At 36.7% G+C, this 20,552-nt stretch overlaps 2 protein-coding genes across 4 annotated transcripts in view; one reads left to right on the top strand and one right to left on the bottom strand.

The window, feature by feature from the left end:
- Positions 1–127: 127 nt before the first annotated feature.
- LOC107688739 (myc box-dependent-interacting protein 1-like) lies at positions 128–13,192 on the bottom strand. Of its 3 annotated transcripts, XM_016486488.1 has the most exons (20): positions 12,941–13,192; positions 11,384–11,464; positions 11,206–11,260; positions 11,011–11,105; positions 8,189–8,284; positions 8,000–8,107; positions 7,777–7,869; positions 7,154–7,239; positions 6,506–6,581; positions 6,221–6,276; positions 5,962–6,006; positions 5,491–5,563; positions 4,941–5,063; positions 3,910–3,987; positions 3,526–3,543; positions 2,833–3,066; positions 2,438–2,491; positions 1,066–1,128; positions 870–971; positions 128–789 (listed from the first exon to the last, which is right to left on the bottom strand). In XM_016486488.1, exons 1-20 carry the CDS (start codon positions 13,025–13,027, stop codon positions 688–690), a joined length of 1,725 nt encoding a protein of 574 aa, XP_016341974.1. In that variant the 5' UTR covers positions 13,028–13,192; the 3' UTR covers positions 128–687. The 3 variants fall into 3 exon arrangements, with proteins under 3 accessions (XP_016341974.1, XP_016341975.1, XP_016341976.1); XM_016486489.1 differs by lacking the exon at positions 5,962–6,006; XM_016486490.1 differs by lacking the exon at positions 2,833–3,066.
- Positions 13,193–17,338: 4,146 nt separating this feature from the next.
- The window catches only part of LOC107688741 (transmembrane protein 198-B-like), a 46,840-nt gene continuing 43,626 nt past the window's right edge, over positions 17,339–20,552 (top strand). Inside the window, exon 1 of the mRNA XM_016486491.1 lies at positions 17,339–17,613. The gene's annotated coding sequence lies outside the window, so the exon portion shown is untranslated. The remainder of the gene's footprint in view (positions 17,614–20,552) is intronic.

Below are 20,552 nucleotides of genomic sequence, written 5' to 3' on the forward strand. Positions count from 1 at the left end.
CACATATTGCTTTTATTTGTCACACATCTCCTAGAAACAATAAGTTTGTTGTGTTCGGAGCAACTTTAAAGTCGTTTGTAGTTTGCGACCATCAGTCACAAAGATGGCAAGTGTACGATGTCTAGTGTTTTTTTTATCTGTTTAGATTTGAAAAGTTGTGTAGTGCATTCCAGTCTCGAGAGGAATATTAACCACCATTTAAAAAGAAATACTGTTTGCTTCCACCTGTGACATTACTATATATATATCATGCAGCTCAGATAGTGCTTGCTCAGTATTAGACTACAGAGACTGTTTTCTCACCAGTTTGTTAGCTCATCTGGGATATGACTTTAAAACATTTCCACACAAAATGGGACATGGTTAAGAATGTCTAGTCTAAAAACATTTGCAGCAAGGACTTACTTTGGGTATGTTACTCCATCTATTAAAAAAGGCAAAACTAGTTAACAGAATACCACTTATTTTGTCAAAGGTTGTCTTATATTTGCACCGTGACAAATATGAGACATGGTGACAACAACGCAAAGACTAACCTGTCAACAACTTCCACAAACATAACCAGCAGATTGCCTGTGGCTGTGCATTTGTTGGTGTTGTAGTACAGTTTTTTTGTTTGCATTTTGAAGGGAAGCAATAAGGAGTTATATAGAAGGATTAACAACAGGTCAAGCGGATCACAGGCTCTCACATCCTCTGGGTGAAGTTTTCAGGAAAGACTCCTTTTTTCCCTTGATCTTTATGCTGAATCCAGTCGGACTCTTTGACTCCCACTAACCACCCTTCATCCTGTAAGCACAGAAACGCAGTTAGGTGATCCAAACACCAAGATCTCTTGTGTAAGAACTGGTCAAAACGACTATACTAACCTCCTCGTCTGGGTTTTCATAGCTTACAACCAGTACCACATCTCCGGCCTTCAACTCCAACTCATCAGAGTCATTGGCATTGTAGTCGTGCATTGCTTTCACCTATATTCACACAAATACATGTCTCACTTCTTCTGCTTCAAATTCTGATTAAAAGACCAATGTTAGTTAAACTGAAACATAATTTTGTACTCACTTTGAACAGGAAGGATTCTGGCATCTCTACACTCTCTGTGCTCTCAGTGGTCGCCTGTGCAGTCTGGAATAAACAATGAATGTAAATACAACAACAGACATAAACTTTATACTTTTTAATGTATTATATAAATAATTGAAAGGTGCTCCGCTTGGTGCCTGACAAGCTAATGCTGCAGCTGCTCCTTCAGTCCACCAGAGGGAGTTCTAACTCACTTATTAGCATATACTGCCATTCAATTTTTTATTTTTTTTATACAAGGCTCACCAAGGCTGCATTTATTTGATAAAAAAAAAACTATAAAAACAGTAATATTGTGAAATATTGCAATTTAAAATAACTGTTTTTATATGAATATATTTTAATAAATGTCATCTTTTTCTGCGATGACAAAGATGAATTTTCAGCTCCAGTTTTCATTGGCACATGATCCTTCAGAAATCAGTCTAATATGCTGATTTGCTGCTCAAGAATAATTTCTTATTATTATCAATGTTGACAACAGTTGTGCTGCTTAAAGGGGTCTTATTATGCTTTTTCACTTTTTTAATTTTAGTCAGTGTGTAGTGTGTTTGGGCATAAAAAAGATCTAGAAAGTTACAAATCTCAAAGTCCACTCCAAAGGGAGATATTTAGTTTTTTAAAAATCCCTTTTCAAGAACTACAATGAACGGCTCGTTTGGACTACAGCGTTTGTTTTCCGGGCTTTGTGATATCACAAAGCGGCTCATTAGAATATCATTAAAAATAATTCCCGCCTACAGAAATTCGAATGGTTGGGGAGGGGCGAGGTTGTGGTTAGAACGCTTGGTTGAGTGAGTGCATCAGACGAGACGATGAAGAAGAAGTGCTGCTGCAGAGTTAGTGCATCAGAGAAAACCAAGAAGAGCTGCTGTGCTGTAGCGTCAAATTTTCGGCCAAATTTTTGTGCCTACACTCATAGAAAATAAAGTATTTGAATTTTAAAGGCGTGGCGCGAGTTTGGGCTTCCGAAAGCGGATGATGTCAGGAAACGGTGGTTGCAATTTCTTTTTTAACTCTGTTCCTGAGCATTATAACCCCAATTTGCTATTGTGTGCTGCGCGTGGGAAACAAGATTATTTTTTTAAATAGAAACATTTTGTAACATTATTAATGTCTTAACTGTCACTTTTGATCAGTTTAATGCATCCTTGCTGAACAAAAATGTATTTATTTCTTTAAAAATAATAAAATAAAATATTTTTGAATAGTAGTGTATGTTCATGCAAGGTTTGAGTCACCTATAGACTTCCTGTTTGTTCTTTATGCTGTTGCCTTGGGATTGATGATCAGATTTGACACTTTTGGATCGTATGCTATGCCTTATTTTATTTACTTACTCATCACTTACTTCATTTACGGTTTCAGTTACTGCCTCTTCTGTAACAGCTACCTTTTCTGTGGCCTGCAAAAGGGAAAGACCGGGAGATAAAGAACGAGAGAGCCAATACAGATTGAGGAATAAGAGGTAGAAATACCAAGAGAGAGCCAAGAATTGAAAGAGAGAACAAAAAGATGCATATTACACAGCTATCCTCATAACATAGCAAGCCCAGCTGTAGCTGTAGCTGTTACTACTACTACAACAACTACTACTACTTCTACTACTGCTATTAGCACTGCTACCGGCATTCTCCCTATTGCCATGCTAAGCAACTTTTCGCCTCCATCCACAGGTTCCTACAGGAGCGCGTCCTCAATATAGCACAGCTCAGCTCCTGTCAGCTTGCTCTGTGAGATTTGTACCTGAGCCCCATCATCGTCCCACCCCTGGGCCTGCTGGGTAGAATCATTGTCATTCCCCTGCACAGGCTGAGACCCATCATCATCCCAGGTGGAGTATGCGGCCGGAGCACACACAGGTTGGCTACCATCATCATCCCAGGTAGCCTGGTTACCATCATCGCCCCAGCCAGAGTGCACAGGCTGGGTACCATCATCGTCCCATGTCTGAGGCACCTCAGCTTCCTTCTCTGTTTGCTACATGTGGCAGGGAGGAGGGTGGGTATGGCGGTGAGGGGAATGGTGGGGAAGGGCACATGTAGGAGCAGGGGAAAAGCATGAGCAGGGATCATTCAGAGTGGAGAAAGAATGAGGAGCCAGAGAGAGTGTAAAACACAGATGAGCATTTCTGCAGCTGAACACACAATACTGGAGGTCATATAGCCTCTATGGAATGATGTGGGACATGCAACATTAATATCGCGGACAGTTACTAAAGCGGGACAGACAGACATTTACAATCTTTATGCTGGAAAGCTTTGCAGTGAAAGGAAATTTAATGGAATAGCTTTTTTGCAACTGTTTGACAAGGGCAGACTGATTTCCTATTATTAGCTAAATTCTTCAAAATAGTGTAGGAATCTGTTTGAATTAAAAGGAAAGGTTATGTATGCTGATATACACTACAACTATGGGCATACATAAAAGCACACTCACCTCCCATGAATCCCAAGTCTGTCAAAATGCATAAAAACAAAGCAAAATTAATGACTAGACAAAGCAGATTTGTCAATATGATGTTATAATGCATAAATTAAACATACTATAAGTGTTGTAGTCCTCGAGTTTGGACGAGACCAGACTCAGACTCAAGTCCATCTCAAGGCTGAGCACCTGACCATATTCTCAGGAGCATTTAGACTCGGCATAGACTCATCCTTGAATGAGCTGGTCTTGACTAGACATAGAAAATATGGCCTTGGAGAACTGAGTCTGGTCTTGCCTGGACCTGAATACTACAACACTGCTATAAGCTCAATTGAATGAAAGTTTAATAAAAACTCTAAAAAACTTTACTTAGTTCCTCTAATTCTGACAGACCTGTGCGGCTGGTGTGGTGGCAGCCTGAAGTGAGTCCAGATCCATATCCAGCAGATTAGCAGTGGCTGGAGCATCATACTGACAAAAAAAAAGAAAGAAAATTCCTGTTAAATTTTACAGGAATAAAGCTCCATTGTCACTTTCAAACCGAGAATGTTTCTGTTGGTTAATAAGCAGGAAATTTGCTTTACTGACTTGATTGGGCAAATCTTTGTGAAATTCCAGATTACGCGGATTCCTATTGAAATGACTGCAATTTACCCATGAAAATTTGCAGAACAAAATAAATGTGACCATACCTTAATTCTCACAGTTGATTACAACAGTTTCACTCTAGCATATTGCAAGGGTAACAGTCTTCAAATTACTGCTTAAAATATTATTTATGATTACTGATGTAATGTAAAATAAAATAAAAAAATATCTGTAAGAGCATAATGTATAACTATCACACAAACCATTTTAGGGTTATTTGAATATAGAATTGAATTATGAATGCCTTTCAAATTTTGAAAAGGGGCCAAAAAGAAGAATTGTAATTTGAATTTAAGGAAGTCAAATGAAATGGATTTACATTCCAAGAAATGTATATTCTATGTGAAGTGTTATTTTTATTTTTCTGTATTAATTACTGTGTTAATTATTACAACATTTCTATTCCATCCATAGAAAAGTATTTCATTTGAATATATTTCATTCATATTTAACAAATTAACTTCCAATTTTACAATTTACCCTAACATCTTCAAAGTGGAGCCAAACACCAAACAGGCTTAGAAGATGGAAACTTTTAAAAGAAGACCTGATAAGTGACCTGCTGTTGCCATGTTCTTCAAACCAACAACATTTATTGCATTTTAATTCAGTAACCCCCATCATTCCAACTCAGATTCAACATCCTACTACTACTACAAATTCCAGCTTGTGAACTGACAGGAAGTCAGTTTTCAAACTGCGTATTTTAGCCAATGCTGGTGTCTTTACTAGAAGCATCATTAGCCCGAAGACGAGGAGAAGAAAGTACTGCTGACCTGTGTTGGCGAAGTGACACTGATGTTTGGAGTGGCAGCCTCACCAAACAGATTGATAATGTTCTCCTGCTTCATATCCTTTGATGGAGTAACTTTAGGAGGTGGAGGAACCGTAGGCTTTAGCTAGAAACACATAAAAATGAAATAGGGTTTCATATTTCATATAGAAATCACTGTAATACTGGGAAATCACAGCAATTATTAATTTTGGGGTGCTGATTCCAAAAATAGTGCTGTTTTGCTCAAGCACATCATTTTACATTATTTTATGTTTCCGGATGCAACTCCTTTGCCAAATGTAAGTTAAATTAATTGAATACTTCGTTTTAATTGCCATTAACACCTATACTTATGACCTTTGACTGCTTTTGTTATTTTGATATTTATGCATTAAAGCTGATACATAAATATATGCTGATATTGTTGTACTAAGCAGCGTCAAATTAATTACTTTTTTGCAAATCACCAGATTTCAGATTTTTTCTCAAGATGCAGGGCTGTGTTATTTTACATGGCAAGTACAATGCCGTGGTGATTTCTAAATGCATACCTTGGACGGTGATTTGGGTATGGCTGGCGGTCCTCCTGGGCTCAACGTGTGATTGGCATCTTGTGTTCTGTCACTGCAGCATAAAGTACTAATAATGAAATACAGTATCGTGGCTATAAAGAGCCCCTGTGTGTCATGCTTTGATTAGGCTCAATCCAAGCACCAATGCTTCACACTGCAACCCCTAGTCTTAGATGGCCAGTGTGACCAACAGCCTATCTGGGAGACTTCCAAGCCAGAACTGACATACTGTAACTACACTTAGGATAGTACCAAAATTAACAGGTAGTCATGCAGATGCAGTTGCTTCCTGTGCAAAATCATTCTGCTCATGCAGTGAACTCTCAGGACTGCAGATGGACTGCACAAGACAAACCCTTGTCTAGGTGGGCAGCACTTGAGGGCACACAATACGGAATGCAAAGATCCACACACACACTCAATCACACAGAACTGTAGGGCTACCGTTACCTCTTCTGGGCTGTTGATGTCCTCACCCCCTGGCTACCTGTTTTTCTGTGAGAGTGGTGTTTTTGGTTTGTTCATTTATTTAATTGTATAAACTGTATAGAGTGTAATTGTACCAATACTAATTATTGCCATATACACAATTTACACACCATTTTGAGGCAAAATAGATAAAAATGAGCCAGCATGGTTAAAATATACAATAAATACAATTCAGTGCTTATAAATGTAAACATTATGTATGTATGCTGCATATACTAACCTGGACATATCTTGATTTTCTAATTTCTCCAGCGTATCATTCAGATTCTGATTAATCTGTAAGAAAAAATATTATATGGAAAATCAACATCTTTTGAAATGTAGAAGTTTTTCCTTCATATTTTACAGTCAATATTATATTAATAATATTTATATTAATCATCGATATTATATATACACACACACACTACTCATTCACCAGATTATTTACTTGTAATTAAATTACACTACACAAAACATAATTATAATGTTCTGTCAGTTGATGGTGTTGAGCTGGAGTCCTTACTTTTCCCATTTCTCTGTGAAACTTCTCCTCCAGACCAGCCACACTCTGGAATGTATTCACATAAAAGCCAACACGACTGGAAGAGAGCAAACACAATCTTAGCCCTCCATAAGATGACAACAGGCCTCAGTCTAAGACGGTACACCCATGGACCATTTATGAGAGTCAATCAGATTGTCAGGCTTCTACATAATTTCCGTGATTCAGGGTGTACAGGTACTGTATTTGACAAAGTGGCAAATACAGAGGCTCATGGCACTGAATCTGTGAAATATGTTCTTTTGAATTTTGCTTGAGGTACTTGCTTTTAGCAATTAAACTGCATACTTATTATTTAGACACTTTCCACTGTCTTTGATGTTATCTGTAAAACAGAGACTGCAGTGCATTAATTTGATTGTATTACTGCATTGTTAAAAACCAGTCTATTATTGTTGTAGATCTTACATTTATCCACCCATAAATTTCTCATAAAGAAAATGAACTGTTACACGTTGTTTTAGATGATGATCATGGTTCTTCCTGTCTAAGTAGCTGATTTTTAGCCAGAATTAGCTGGAATGTGGACCATAAATGCCTGTAGTCAAAAGTCTGTGAGACTAAACACAAAGAAGATCTGTGAAAGATAGACAGTAAATAAATCCAGACCTGTTCCACAGAGATGGCAGTTCCTCCTGCAAATCTATATTAATCTCCTCAAACACTTTCTGTGCCCTCTCCAGCTCTTCCTCTGCCTATAAACAAAAAATTACATTATCACATGACATGGAGTTCAATAATCTTATTCACCCACAAGACGTTAGCTGTTGAAACAAATTTACCTCAACACAGCTAATCAAACATGATGAACTGCTTCACCTGCCATATTTGATTTGTCATTTAGTTGGCCCAAAAATGTCTGGAATAACCAGGTAATAACAAGATACTTATTTGTTTTGGCCGATATTGCCCTCCTGTCTGAGCAAAATGATCAAGAAGATGGCTAGTATCTCAGAATAGCTTGGAAAGTAGTAAAATTAAAGGAAGTTATTTTGAAGAAATGTTGGTAACCAGACAGTTGACAGTAGCCATTGACTTCCATAGTACTTGTTTTCATTCTATGGAAGTCGATGGCTGCCGTCAACTGTTTGGTTACCAACATTTTTCAAAATATCTTCTTTTATGCTCAACAGAAGAAAGAAACTCATACAGGTTTGTAACAACTTGAGGGTGAGTAAATGACAGAATTGTAATTTTCAGGTGAACTATCCCTTTAAGTTATAGTGTTTCACCTGACTCCTGGAGAGGCTGGTTTGAGCCACGTTATGGGCAGACAGGATCCCCTGAGCCCAGCCTGGGGCGGCCCTCTCCAGCAGGGAAGCTGGCTACATAGAGAAGAGAAAAAAAAAGAAAAAGAAATCTTACTCCATATGCACGGACTGTAGAAACATTAAAACACAACATGACTACAAGAAACTAAATGGCAAAAGTCTTGTAAAAAACTAAGGGCTCTACCTTGGTGATCTTGATCCCCTCCTTTTTCTTGCCTTTGTTCACCGCAGCATAGTTGTGTCGTGCACTGTCATAGTCCACCAGCTTCCTGTCACGCTTTGCAATACGGGACTGAAAAGAATTATACAGATATTAAACAGAAAATCACAGCATGATATGCTAAACTACAGCATCGTCATGGGATCTTAGTACTTTGATGTCAGGAAACTGGCCCAGGTAAGTGTCCATGGATATAAGCGCATGGTCCACAAGTTTCTGATGGAAATCTGTCCAAAGGAGGTCTGAATCCTGTTACACACACACACAACAATAGATACAAACGATCAGGATGGTGGAAGACTATTTTAAATACATTAAGTAAACACCCACACACATTCACAGAGACACGTGCTGTACCTATAGGGACAACTACAGGGCAGCTGGATCCTTAGTGTTGTAAAACTATTTAGGCTAATTCTAGTGTCACTACTTGTGTGGTTGAATAATAATTTCTTGCAGTTACTGCTGAAAAACTAAACAGCATTTACATGTTTATAAACTAGCTATAAAAAATAAACAACTAATTAATAATCAAAACCCCTTGAATTACCTCCCATCTGTTTCCTCACTCCTAAAATTCCTTTCACAGAAAGCAGAAATCAAGTAAAAATGGTGGACATGTAGAATGGATACACATACACTACTGTTCAAAAGTTTGAGGTCAATAAGGAAAAGGAAATTAATACTTTTATTCAGCAAGGACACATTAAATTGATCAAAAGTTAGAGTAAATATATCACTATTTCCACAAATATATTAAGCAGCAAAACTGTTTGTAACACTGATAACAAGAAATCAGCATGTTAGAATGAATTCTGATCATGTGACACTGAAGACTGGAGTAATGGCTGCTAAAATTCAACTTTGCCTTCCCAGAAATAAATTCTATTTTAATATATTTATTTAGATAGAAAATAATTCATTTTTTATTGTAATAATATTGTAATTGTAATCCTCTATTCCTTCTCTGCTAATGTCTCCACTGCTAAAAGGACATACTATCATAATAAAATTAACAATTCGTCTAACTCTCGCATGCTCTTTAAAACATTTTCCTCCCTCCTTTGTCCTCCTCCTCCCCCTCCTTCATCAGCTCTAACAGCTAACGACTTTGCCACGTTCTTCATTAATAAAATTAAAACCATCAGTGCACAATTTTCCACTCCACAATCTGTCAAGCACATCTTACCAGCAAACATACACTCGTTCACATCCTTCTCTTCACTCTCTGAGGCAGAGAGGCAAATCGTTTCATCACAATTTCACCATCCAGTTAGGCACATGTTGATGTAATAATCATGTCTACAATGATGTCATAACTCCTTCAAAAACAGCCAGAAACCTTGGAGTTGTGATTGATGATCAGCTGACTTTCTCAGACCACATTGCTAAAGCTGCCCGGTCCTGCAGATTTGCTTTATTCAACATCAAGAAGATCAGGCCCTTTCTTTCGGAACATGCTTCACAACTCTTTGTTCAAGCTCTTGTTCTGTCCAGGCTGGACTATTGCAATGCTCTCTCGGCAGGTCTTCCAGCCACTTCTATCAAACCTCTACAATTAATCCAGAATGCGGCAGCAAGATTAATTTTTAATGAGCATCAAGAAGATCAGGCCCTTTCTTTCAGAACATGCTTCACAACTCCTTGTTCAAGCTCTTGTTCTGTCCAGGCTGGACTATTGCAATGCTCTCTTGGCAGGTCTTCCAGCCAGTTCTATCAAACCTTTAAAATTAATCCAGAACGTGGTAGCGAGATTAATTTTTAATGAGCCAAAAAGAACGCACGTCAAACCTCTGTTTATCAATTTGCACTGGCTAACAGTAGCTGCTCACATAAAATTCAAGGCATTGATGTTTGCCTACAAAACCACCACTGGCTCTGCACCCCTTTACCTAAATTCATTACTTCAGACTTATGTGCCCTCAAGAAGTTTGCTTTCTGCAAGTGAACATTGCTTTATTGTGCCATCCCAAAGAGGCACAAAATCACTTTCACGGACTTTTAAATTAAATGTTCCCTCCTGGTGGAATGATCCGCCCAATTCAATCTGAGCAACTGAATCCTTAGCCATCTTCAAGAATCAGCTAAAAACACATCTCTTCCATCTTTATTTGACCCTCTAACTCTAGCATTCTCTATTCTAATTCTATTCTTAAAAAAAAAAACTTGCCCCTTTTAGACTTGTACTCTATTTATTTACTAACTGCTTGTTTTCTTAAAAAAAAAAAACCTAACACTAGCTTCTATATTCTTTTTGTATTCTATTTCTTTTTATTTATTATATAATTAAAAATAATCCTTGCTACATGTTCTACGTTAGGTCAGCTGAGACTTGTTATAGCACTTGCGTATCATTGCTCTTTTGTTGATTTTGATTGCTTCCAATGTCCTCATTTGTAAGTCGCTTTGGATAAAAGCGTCTGCTAAATCACTAATAATAATAATAATATTTATTAGCGAGCCCGAAGGACGTTAATGTGGCAAGCTCGCTCCAGTGTCGGCTCCAGCCCCAGAGCTCGCTCCAGTGTCGGTGAAATGACAGATGGGTGTGAATTAAAAACAATAAAATGCAAAGAAGAAAGGCTGTAGGGGATGCCATGTGCCACATCTGCCCTTAATTAAAGTGTTAAATGAATTTTATATCATTCTTGATAATTTGCTCTTTACATAAAAAAAAACACATGAAAGTGCAATTTTCTGTCCTGTGTTGAAATTATTTCCTTTTAAAAGACACAAGACAGTCATAAGGCAAAGATTTGCTACTTGCTAGTGGAAGAACATGCATTTTTATTTCCAAAGATTTTAGTCTGAATGTATACTTTATAAATTCAGACAAAAACAACATATTTTCTCATATGAAATCTTTTTTTTTTAAACTGTATTAATGGGACAAAAGGGTGCTCAAATTACTCCTGAATTACTGTTTGAGTCTAAAACACATTTTACTGACAATGACTTAAGTATAAAACAATAACCTCGAAAAGTGAGTCCACTTCCTTTCTGCCATACCAGTCAGACTCATACATGTCATCCAGGCACTCGTACAGATGTTTAGAAGACTCATGCATGGCTGGGGGAAACCATGAGAAAGGGATCAGCAAGGCTAAGAAAACAACATACTTGATTCATGTTGCATTTAGGTGTGTAAATTTGTCAATCGATAATCTCACCTTTCACAGCAGTCAAATAGGCCCGCAGGTCTTTCTGCAGTGTGGTACCCTCAACCTATGTAAGCACATGACACAAAATTGAAACAGAGAGTCACAGACCAAGAGGATAAAACTAGAATAGATTCCCAATGCTTGCAGATGAACATTTGAAAAAAATATGAGTTAGAAAAACACTCACCAGCTGTTTGTTGAAGTTGATCACACCCTCTTCAAATGCCAGATCTTTAGTCTCGTCTGCCTTGCCAAGCTTTTGGAGAACCTGAGAGAAGATGATTGCATTATTGACCACATTATTCATATTTTAAAAAAGCATTTATTGTGGCTTGTTACATTTCCAGTTTTGCTAGTTATGTACTTCAAGTTATTGAAATATTAAATGAACAAGAAAGTGTTGTCAATGTGCAATGACAACACAGAACTTCTATATGGAGGGAGATTCTTTGCATTGACGAGAAATACATAGGTTAAACCTGGATATATAGGGCATATTATCCTGTAAATGTGTGTCTACAACATAAAAGACTATTGTTCTTTAGAAAATGACAGTAGCAGATTCAAGTCAAGCTAATGTAGCTGCACAGATGACCATACAGAAGATCTAAATGGGACTATATTTATTAAATACTGTACAAATATCATTGATAAATTGTCAAAGTCGTATCTATTGCTCAAAGACCATGACTGGCATATGTATTTGTGTCTGCAAAATTTAAATTTCCGTATTCAGTGACAGCTTGTGTGACGAACCCAAACATCATTCTAAAGGAAATAAATAATCAATAGTCAGAAAAGATAGATGGTTCCTCGACCTATTTAATCACGCTGTGTGACATTTATGACCACAAATTACTTTGAAGTTTGAGGAGGTTAAACAAAAGCTGTTGGAGTATTTTACAACAAGTTGTGAAATGTCAGGCTGCAGCAATCAAAAGTGGTGAAGGATGAGGGGCATCAGTTACTGTGGTGAAGGGAAGTCTGACTTATTTCCGCGAATCGGTTCTTTAGAACAATTCGTTCAAAGAACCGGTTAAAAACGTCATTACGTCATCACGTGGACGCGAAAAAAAATCATCTACTGTTCTACTTGTATACTTTTCAACTTATAAAACGTCCTACGACTCTAGACATACTAACATACAAAAATTCACTCATATCACAGAGTTCTCGTCTGATTACAAATCGCACATGCCACATGCACGCATGAAAGTGACGGTTCTCGGTTTAATGAATGAGTGAGCCGACGACTCGTGATCAGATTCGTGCATGAATCGTTCGGACTTGTTCTGTGAACCGATTCATTAAAAGGATCCGGACATCGCTGCCGCGCGAGGTAATGCAAAGAAAGGTTCATAGGCAAAGATGGGTTAATTGAAGCTTAAAGCACATTGAGTACTGATCGTCGTGGGTTTAAAGCGAACGCACAAATCTAGTGTAACAGGCTTGTTTCCATAGCAGCCCCATTGCAATAAACAGCGAGCTTGCGCCTTCAAAATCGCATTATCCATAAAATTATCTAAACATTTGCAAGTATAGGTGAGGCAAATGCACGTATTTTAGTATTTGATAGTCAGTATATGGATGAGCCTCGACTCTGACACGATCCTTTTATACATCACGCTATGAGGACGATATAACGGCCTTAGATGTTGTATTGTGATGTAAGGTAAATAACACTGAGATCAGTGTTGAAAGAGATGATGTATTTGATATATATCTGATGATTAAAATGTCTTACCTTTTCCTGAGCCCTGGTAATTTTTTTCTGTACACTGCTTGCTATTTTTCCTGCGGATACCCCTCTCCCCATCGGTAATTCAGCCATTTTTATCTGGATTGTGTTCTTTGCTAATAACGCGTCAAAAGAGCATTTGTCACAATATCTAATTCAACAGATTAATTTTTCCCCTCAATGCAGGTGCATTAAATTCTAGGCCTTATAATAACACTCGCCCCTGGAACAGAATGAACCTGCACAAGCGCACACGATACAGATGGCCATTGACCAATGACAATAGCGCAGTCTTAAAGGGACAGTAAACTATTTTTCATGTCACACAAACGTAACCCATTATTTTAGACCTGTTGTCGATTTTTCAGTGGTTTTACAGTGAAATGTGTAATAGAAATATTTATACTCGAGGCCAGGTCTTTATATTGTACAAGAGTTGTTTCTTCTGAGGGACGTATTGACCAGCTGAATTACTGAAAATGGATTCAAAGCTACTACTTCAAGCTCATAAACAATCATAAAAACTGGACTCAATGATTTGCTTCAGTAGTCTATTTAAATCAGTAACATTTGCTTTAAATACATTAAAAAGGAAGAAAAAGGGAAAATAAATGTTTGTGGGTTGTGCATGGGTCAGCCTCATGCGGATTGGCATGAACAGAACTCCATAAACTCCAGAGTTTCTCCGCAAAATCTCCATCACATTTCAGCAGATGGCTCTGATTTATTTGTGGTACACAGCCAGCCTCTTAGTGGTTCGTGGATCAAACATTTATTGGAGCACCAGAATTAGGCAGTCCAGAGCATTTGATAGTTTGTGGTGAGACCTCAAAGCACAGCCTCTAAGGAAGCTGCAAGTGATGAAATTACTATTTCAAAACCAATAGCCATCGGTTGCATGCACAACAACAGAAACAAAAGGAAAATATTAATATATATAAGATGAAACGTACACTAAATATGTCAAAGGTAAAACCAAATATTAGTGTATTTGTACTGTGTCAAATATATAGATTTAGGTGGTATAAGTGAACTCACCTATATGCAAAATAACCACTCAAATCATGCAAACATGCAAATGTGACCTAGAATGATATATATACTGTATATCCTGTTGTTTTACAAAATATAAATGACAGCTAAGGATTCCAGAATAATTCTGTTACAAAAAAAAATACCACTGTAAAAATGCAAACAACTTCAAAACAGTTTAAACCCATCGTAATTATGAGAGAGAAAAAATAACTAGTAAATCCAAAACATTTAAACCATCCCATAGCCCTTTTTGCTGAATTAACATGACTACACTGCTCCTATTTGGATCCTTCAGCATATACCAACATTCACCATAATAACACAAGTGGTAAAGAGAAAGCCACATGGTGAATGAAGTAGCCTATATTTTTTAACGTATAGTTCAGTTCAAATGTTATTGTGTAAAGCATAACACTGCAACCCTTGAACATTTTCTGGTAGTGTATAGAACTAAGCATCAAAGGCTGTCTGACATCCCTTAATTGAATCATTGATGTGTTTTTTTTTTTCAATCATTCATGCATTTATTCATTATTTCCTTTTGTTAATGGCAATTCTTCTCTTTAGAAAACATTTACAGTATAAACAATATCAATATATGTGTGCCTTAACCTAATTTAAGTGCATATGTGCAAAATCAAGCATGTCATAATGCCATTATATAATTTAAGAAATGTATTCTCATGCATTGTCTCATTTAACCAATCCCTGTAGCAGTTTCAAAGTATCACCAGCAGAGGGGGGCACTTTGCACGTGTAGGCCTGTTTGTTCAGAGTATGACGTTCATGTGTCTATAATGACGTTTAAAGTGGTATTTCCACACTAAACAATTTCGCCCAAATCGTAACGTGTAGCCTAATAAAAAGCAAGCCCAGCTTGTTTAACAAGGAGACAATGGTGTCAGTGAACATCGTTTGCAATGTGACACATAGGGCCATATGTGAAGAAAACAAAATAAGAAACATTATTTTGTGCAGTAAACACTGTGTAACACATTTTACTTTAGCCTCTGTTTTATGCGCGATCTTACATTTTCCTTTATCTGCTACAAAATAAAGGTTGAAATCCACTACTTATTCCTAACAGAAAGTGCTGTTGCAAGGAAAGTTGTTTGTAATACTATAATAGCCTATAAAACATGGATGTCAGTTTAAATTTTGAATAATTGTGTAAAAATGTTGTGTATTACCATGTTAATTTGTAGGCTATACATAACCCCAACATTCATTTCTTTTTAATTAATACAAAAAATAAGAAACATTTTATTTTAAAGTTGGCAAAAAGATTATAAAATACAAAAAAAGTTTTTAATTTTGTAAATGTTTTTTATACTGTATTAATATATACAGATGTATATAACCTAACATAAAAAATATAATACTATGGTAACATGCTAATATCCAAAAGAGCATTAAAGAAAAGCTATTTTTTTTCCCATGTAGGCTACTTTGTTTTTATCATTATTATTGCAGTTTCAAAGGTTTGCAGGATTTGATCTCTCTGAAGCGTATGCTATTGTGTTGATGCAGCTGTCACGCAGGAGGGCGATAGTGCTTCATATCCTGTTGAAATAATCCAGTTCAGTCTGTTTAAGACAGGTGCTAAAAAACCTGAAAGATGTGCAATCGCACCAGTCACAGCCATCCCCTGCACAGATGAACAGAAACAGTATGCTTTGTTTATATACAAAGGTTTCTTTACATGTCATTAATGGCCATTGGTCTAGTCTAATAGCATACTGTAACTTCGATGTTCTTGAAGCTTCTTTTCTATTAATAGAATCGTGTCATATTTCAGCACTAGACAGCGCCAGAAATTAGTCAGAACTTTCTGTATCTGTGATACAAATGTGCAATCTTATATTCTTCTAATATTAAAACACATTTCTGCATATATTTGTTTGTTTTGTATTATAATTGATACATGGATTTTATGTCTTATAGTAGTGATAATATATAGCTCACACTTGAGGGTAAAATAAAACTTAATTACATTCAGAAGCCCCAACGAAGCAAAAATCTGCAATTTGATGCAATTATTTTATATGGCCAAAAAGATGCATGAAATTCTGCTTGTAATGTAAATCAATGAGATCTTTAAAACTGTATAGCAGACTACTTAACACACAATGCATATAAATAGTTGTCGCTAGGCTATATCTCCCTACATATATCACTATCACAACCACTATATATTAATACTATATATCTTATTGAGATGATATATAAATGCTTTGATCAAAGCTCTGTAGTTTTTATTGTAGGGGCAAAGCATGTAATGCCACATTTGAGAGATGAACAAATAAACGTTCCTCAAGGCCTGTACATTCATATTTGATACTTATAAATAAATATATAAATAAATACAAAATAAAAAAATGATGTATAGGTAATCAAAACAACCAATAGTAAGATAATCAATAGTAAAGTTGCTTCAGTAAAAGTTCATCTTGAAATATTAGGCTATTAACAAAATGTTATTCTTAAACATTAATATGCCTTTATTTTCAAAGAAAAATAAACTAAAAATCAGACGACAGAGGGCACGATTGCGTACAACAACAAATTTTTTGCACAGTTTTGATCATGCTGATAATGTAGAGGCCTTATAAATTTACATATCAATTATGATAGCCTACTGTAATGCATCGCTGCAATGAAAGCGATGAATGGTATTTAATTTTTTTTAAATCATATATAACTGCAAAGAATTAGAACCAGTGCACAACCTTCTAACCCTAAAACCTAGTGGACTTATTGCATTCCTGGGCTCATTGGCAGCAGGGACCTTGCAGTGACTGGACAGCTGAAAAGGAAATGCATTATATTAACATAGTGTTGGCATAAACATTTGATACATGAGAATTATGTTTAAAAAAATCATAAAAACGCCAGAAAGTTTAAGATAATCCGTTTATTTTTTGTGTATGCCTATGTTTTGAATTGATTAAATCAAGAATATTGTCTATTTATTTAGGCCTATTTATTTATTTATGAAAAAAAGTTGCAGGCTGCAGCAGAGAAAAACATAAACATTGTGACAGCTTTGTGACAACGTTCACCATACAACAAATTGCAATTTTCAGCATGTTGCCATAACGTTGTTAGAAGGATACAAGCTTTGTGGCTGCATTTACTTTGCCCACTTACAGTTACATTGTTTACACTAACATTTTACACACCCAAAATTTGAAGAATACGCTTATATAAATGGACAATTTGATAAAACTAATACTGAATGGGGTGCACAATGCTTCAGCTTCATTCACTGAGTCCCGCATTGTGCACCTCCCCCCACTCTTAAGTGAATGGTACGCTCCAAAGACAAGGCGCATGTGAATCAAAATGAAAACACTGAGTGCCATCAGATATACAATAGAAAGAAAGGAAACTGGAGGGATACCAAAAAATGCAGGCATATGGTGATACCGAATCAGTTTGAAAGCATCTGGACTTCTTCGAACAAATTATGTGAAACACTCCATACTACAGGCTTAACATCGTGACAGTTGTCTTATTAGATCACAGACCGGATTCTGAATGCTTCGGAATGGAAAAAAGCCTTCGCCACAAAGGATGCTAAACCGGAGTTATTAGCGCTTCGTGTGAGCAATTAAAACCACTGATCACGAGCTGTCACAACGGTAAGTTCTGTGTTTTTTCACCATCTAAGTCCTTTATTGTTCAGATTTTTCGCGCTGTTTTTGTAACCAAAGAAGTTTTCAAACCTTAATATATCGCGAAAAAAGAATTCAAGGTGTTTTACTGATAGTACTAAACATTGGGAGGTTAACGTTATATGTTGGAGGGTTTGTTCAGTTTTTTTGTCCACAATGCGTTTGATTACGGTGGGCTGAATTACGATGTTAAAATGAAGTATCACAAGACAAAAGAGCTTTTAGGAGAATTGTCTCGAAGATTTCTTCGCCATTTATATCTATATGTGATAACAGATTTTGGCAGCGGACTCGTTGTCGTTGAGCCATTGTCCAGCCCATTGTGTGTGTGTGTGTGTGTGTGTGTGTCCTTTTGTTTCTCGCGCTGTATAGGCTACATTATGCCGTGTGTGGTTGTTTTTGTCCAATAGTGTGCATAACAGCTGAGTACTGTGTCCTGGGAGCAGCAACAAGCTGTTGTCACAATATGCACTGCTATAGTGCTTGATTGTGTAGAAACGTTTTTCCACCAACACTTAAGGTATCCGCCGTGAAAACAAGCGGGATTGATCTCGTGCTCGAATGCTGTGGACGAGTCACGTGTTCCTCACGACAGAACTCGCTTATTGTTTTGTTATGTCGTCACTGTTGTAATCCTGTACCCACACTTTACCAATAAAATATTTCTGGATGAACGATTCACAAACATTACATTATATTAAATTGGAGGTGACAATAGGTCTTTTGTTTGTGTTGCTTGTCTGTAAGGTATAATTATTCAAGGGTGTCTGGCCTAAAGAAGCCCCTGAAGTGTTCATTTGAAGATATGACTTATTAATTAAAGTTTGATTATTTCAATAGTTTAAATAATGAGAAAATAGGTCTGAATTCACATTAATACAAATTAAATGAAGTTCCAAATGTAGGTTAAATGTAGAAGCCTAATCATTCAGTCTTGTCAATCATCATTACGAGCCTATATAAGCAGCTCTCATTGCATCGTCCCAGCGTCAATTCTTACAGCATCCCTCCACCTCCCCATCTCCTCCTCTATTTCTGTTTTTCTCCCTCTAGGTAGTACTGTAATGGAGGGTTGAACTCGGCGCTCAAGCCGAGCCTCGGGTTCGAGCCTCTATTAAGGACAGCAAGCCAAGTTCATTTACCATTAACCATCAGGACTGAATGGGCAGGCGATCTTGTGAAATACAAATTCAAAGGGCATGTTTAAAAGACTTAAATGCAATTAACTGAAAACATTCTGTTTACCTCTTTAATGTTTCAGACCCTTGGATGGAAATATATAACATTTTGTATCTTTATTAAGTTATTTATTTATTTAGTGGCAGATTTCTTGTTTGAGCAGAGTGGGACTTTGCAGTATTAATTGAATATAATATAAACATTATCTTTTTTTTCAATTAAGAACGGAGCTTTTACTGAGGAAAAAAACATGAAGACTTTATTAAAGCCTTTTTATTATTTAAAAAATTATTGATGATTTGCTAAACACCCCTAATGTGCCATAGATAATTGATGTATTAGAAGGCTGGTCATTGTCCAACCACCTGTCCATTATGAAACATTTATGAAAAACAAAGCTTTTTTCCACAAACAAGAAAGCATGATTATGTAAGGAAAATATTGTTCACAAAAAAGTTGTCACATCAAGAAATGTCCTCATCTGTGAAACATTGCCCCAACACACGGAGGGATGTTAAAATAATGGGTGGGGAGGAAGCAATGTGAAAAACGTGAAGTTGTATGAAAGCCAAGTGCTGTTTTCCATAGTGATGACTATTATGTAATAATAGATGGAAGAAGGAAGCAGCAGTGCCCCTCAGAGGTCCATGTCTAATTGAGTGAGGCTGCAGCACACCAAACATTTCTGTCTTTGATTTGTGGGAGAGTGGAAGATGAAGCTCGAAGGAGAGATATAGTGAGAAAGAATGAGATGATGTGATGCAAAGAATAAATGGATTTGAATATTGCAGAGAGAAGAACGCATGATGATAGGCCAGAGCGGGGAGACCGGAAAGAGACACGTAGAGAGGTGAGTGGGAGAGCAGGAGAAAGTCGATGATAAATCCATTTCACTGCTGCTCTGCCCAGCAGTCATAGTTTCTGCATGCAGCAACACTTAAGACTTTCTGAAGCTGGCCATATTAAACAATGAGACCATAAGTGTTCAATTCATTTTCTAAAGCATTCTAAATCAGTCAGTCTCTCTACTATGCATTTATTAATGAATAAAAAATATATTTCTTTGAAGACAGAGAAATTTATGCTGTTTAATTCATAGGCTACTACATTTGCTGAAAAATGCTTTTCAGATATCCGTTGCAGTAACTTTTTAATGCAGATAATTAAATCGTACTATACTATTCACAAGAGGACAGAAATTTCATGCAGTTTATCTGTAATCCTCTTTGTGACAATTTTACATTACATTTGCTGTCTCTTTTGTTAGATCTGTTCTTGCACTGATCTACTGTTGAATTTGCTTTCTATCCCTATTTCGCATTTGTCTTCGATCAGTTTTCTGCAAGCAACACGTCTTTGTGCGTGGGTAAGATTACTGGCATATTAGAATTGTCTCATAGGCACATCACTCATCTTTTGTTCGTCCTTGGCTTTTAAAAGACTTTGAATGTCTCTATCTAAGCTTGTACTCCATAATATGATACATTAGAGCAGATGTTTGGTGAGTCATGTAATGATATAAGAGCCAGGCAAAATATTCCCCTGTGAATATTGTACATCTATCTACTGATCCCCTGCCATGCCATTGAGATTTATGGTTTAAATTAGCACACCACCCTGTGTTCTTAGCTGTGGATGTGAGAGCTGAGTGTCTTTCTTTGTTTGGCTTCACAATGCTCTCTCAAGTGGAAAAAGAAATTATTTTTGTATGAGCTTTACCTGGAGTC

The sequence above is a fragment of the Sinocyclocheilus anshuiensis genome, unplaced genomic scaffold, assembly GCF_001515605.1.
Source record: "Sinocyclocheilus anshuiensis isolate Anshui unplaced genomic scaffold, SAMN03320099.WGS_v1.1 scaffold9, whole genome shotgun sequence".
Lineage (NCBI taxonomy): Eukaryota > Metazoa > Chordata > Actinopteri > Cypriniformes > Cyprinidae > Sinocyclocheilus > Sinocyclocheilus anshuiensis.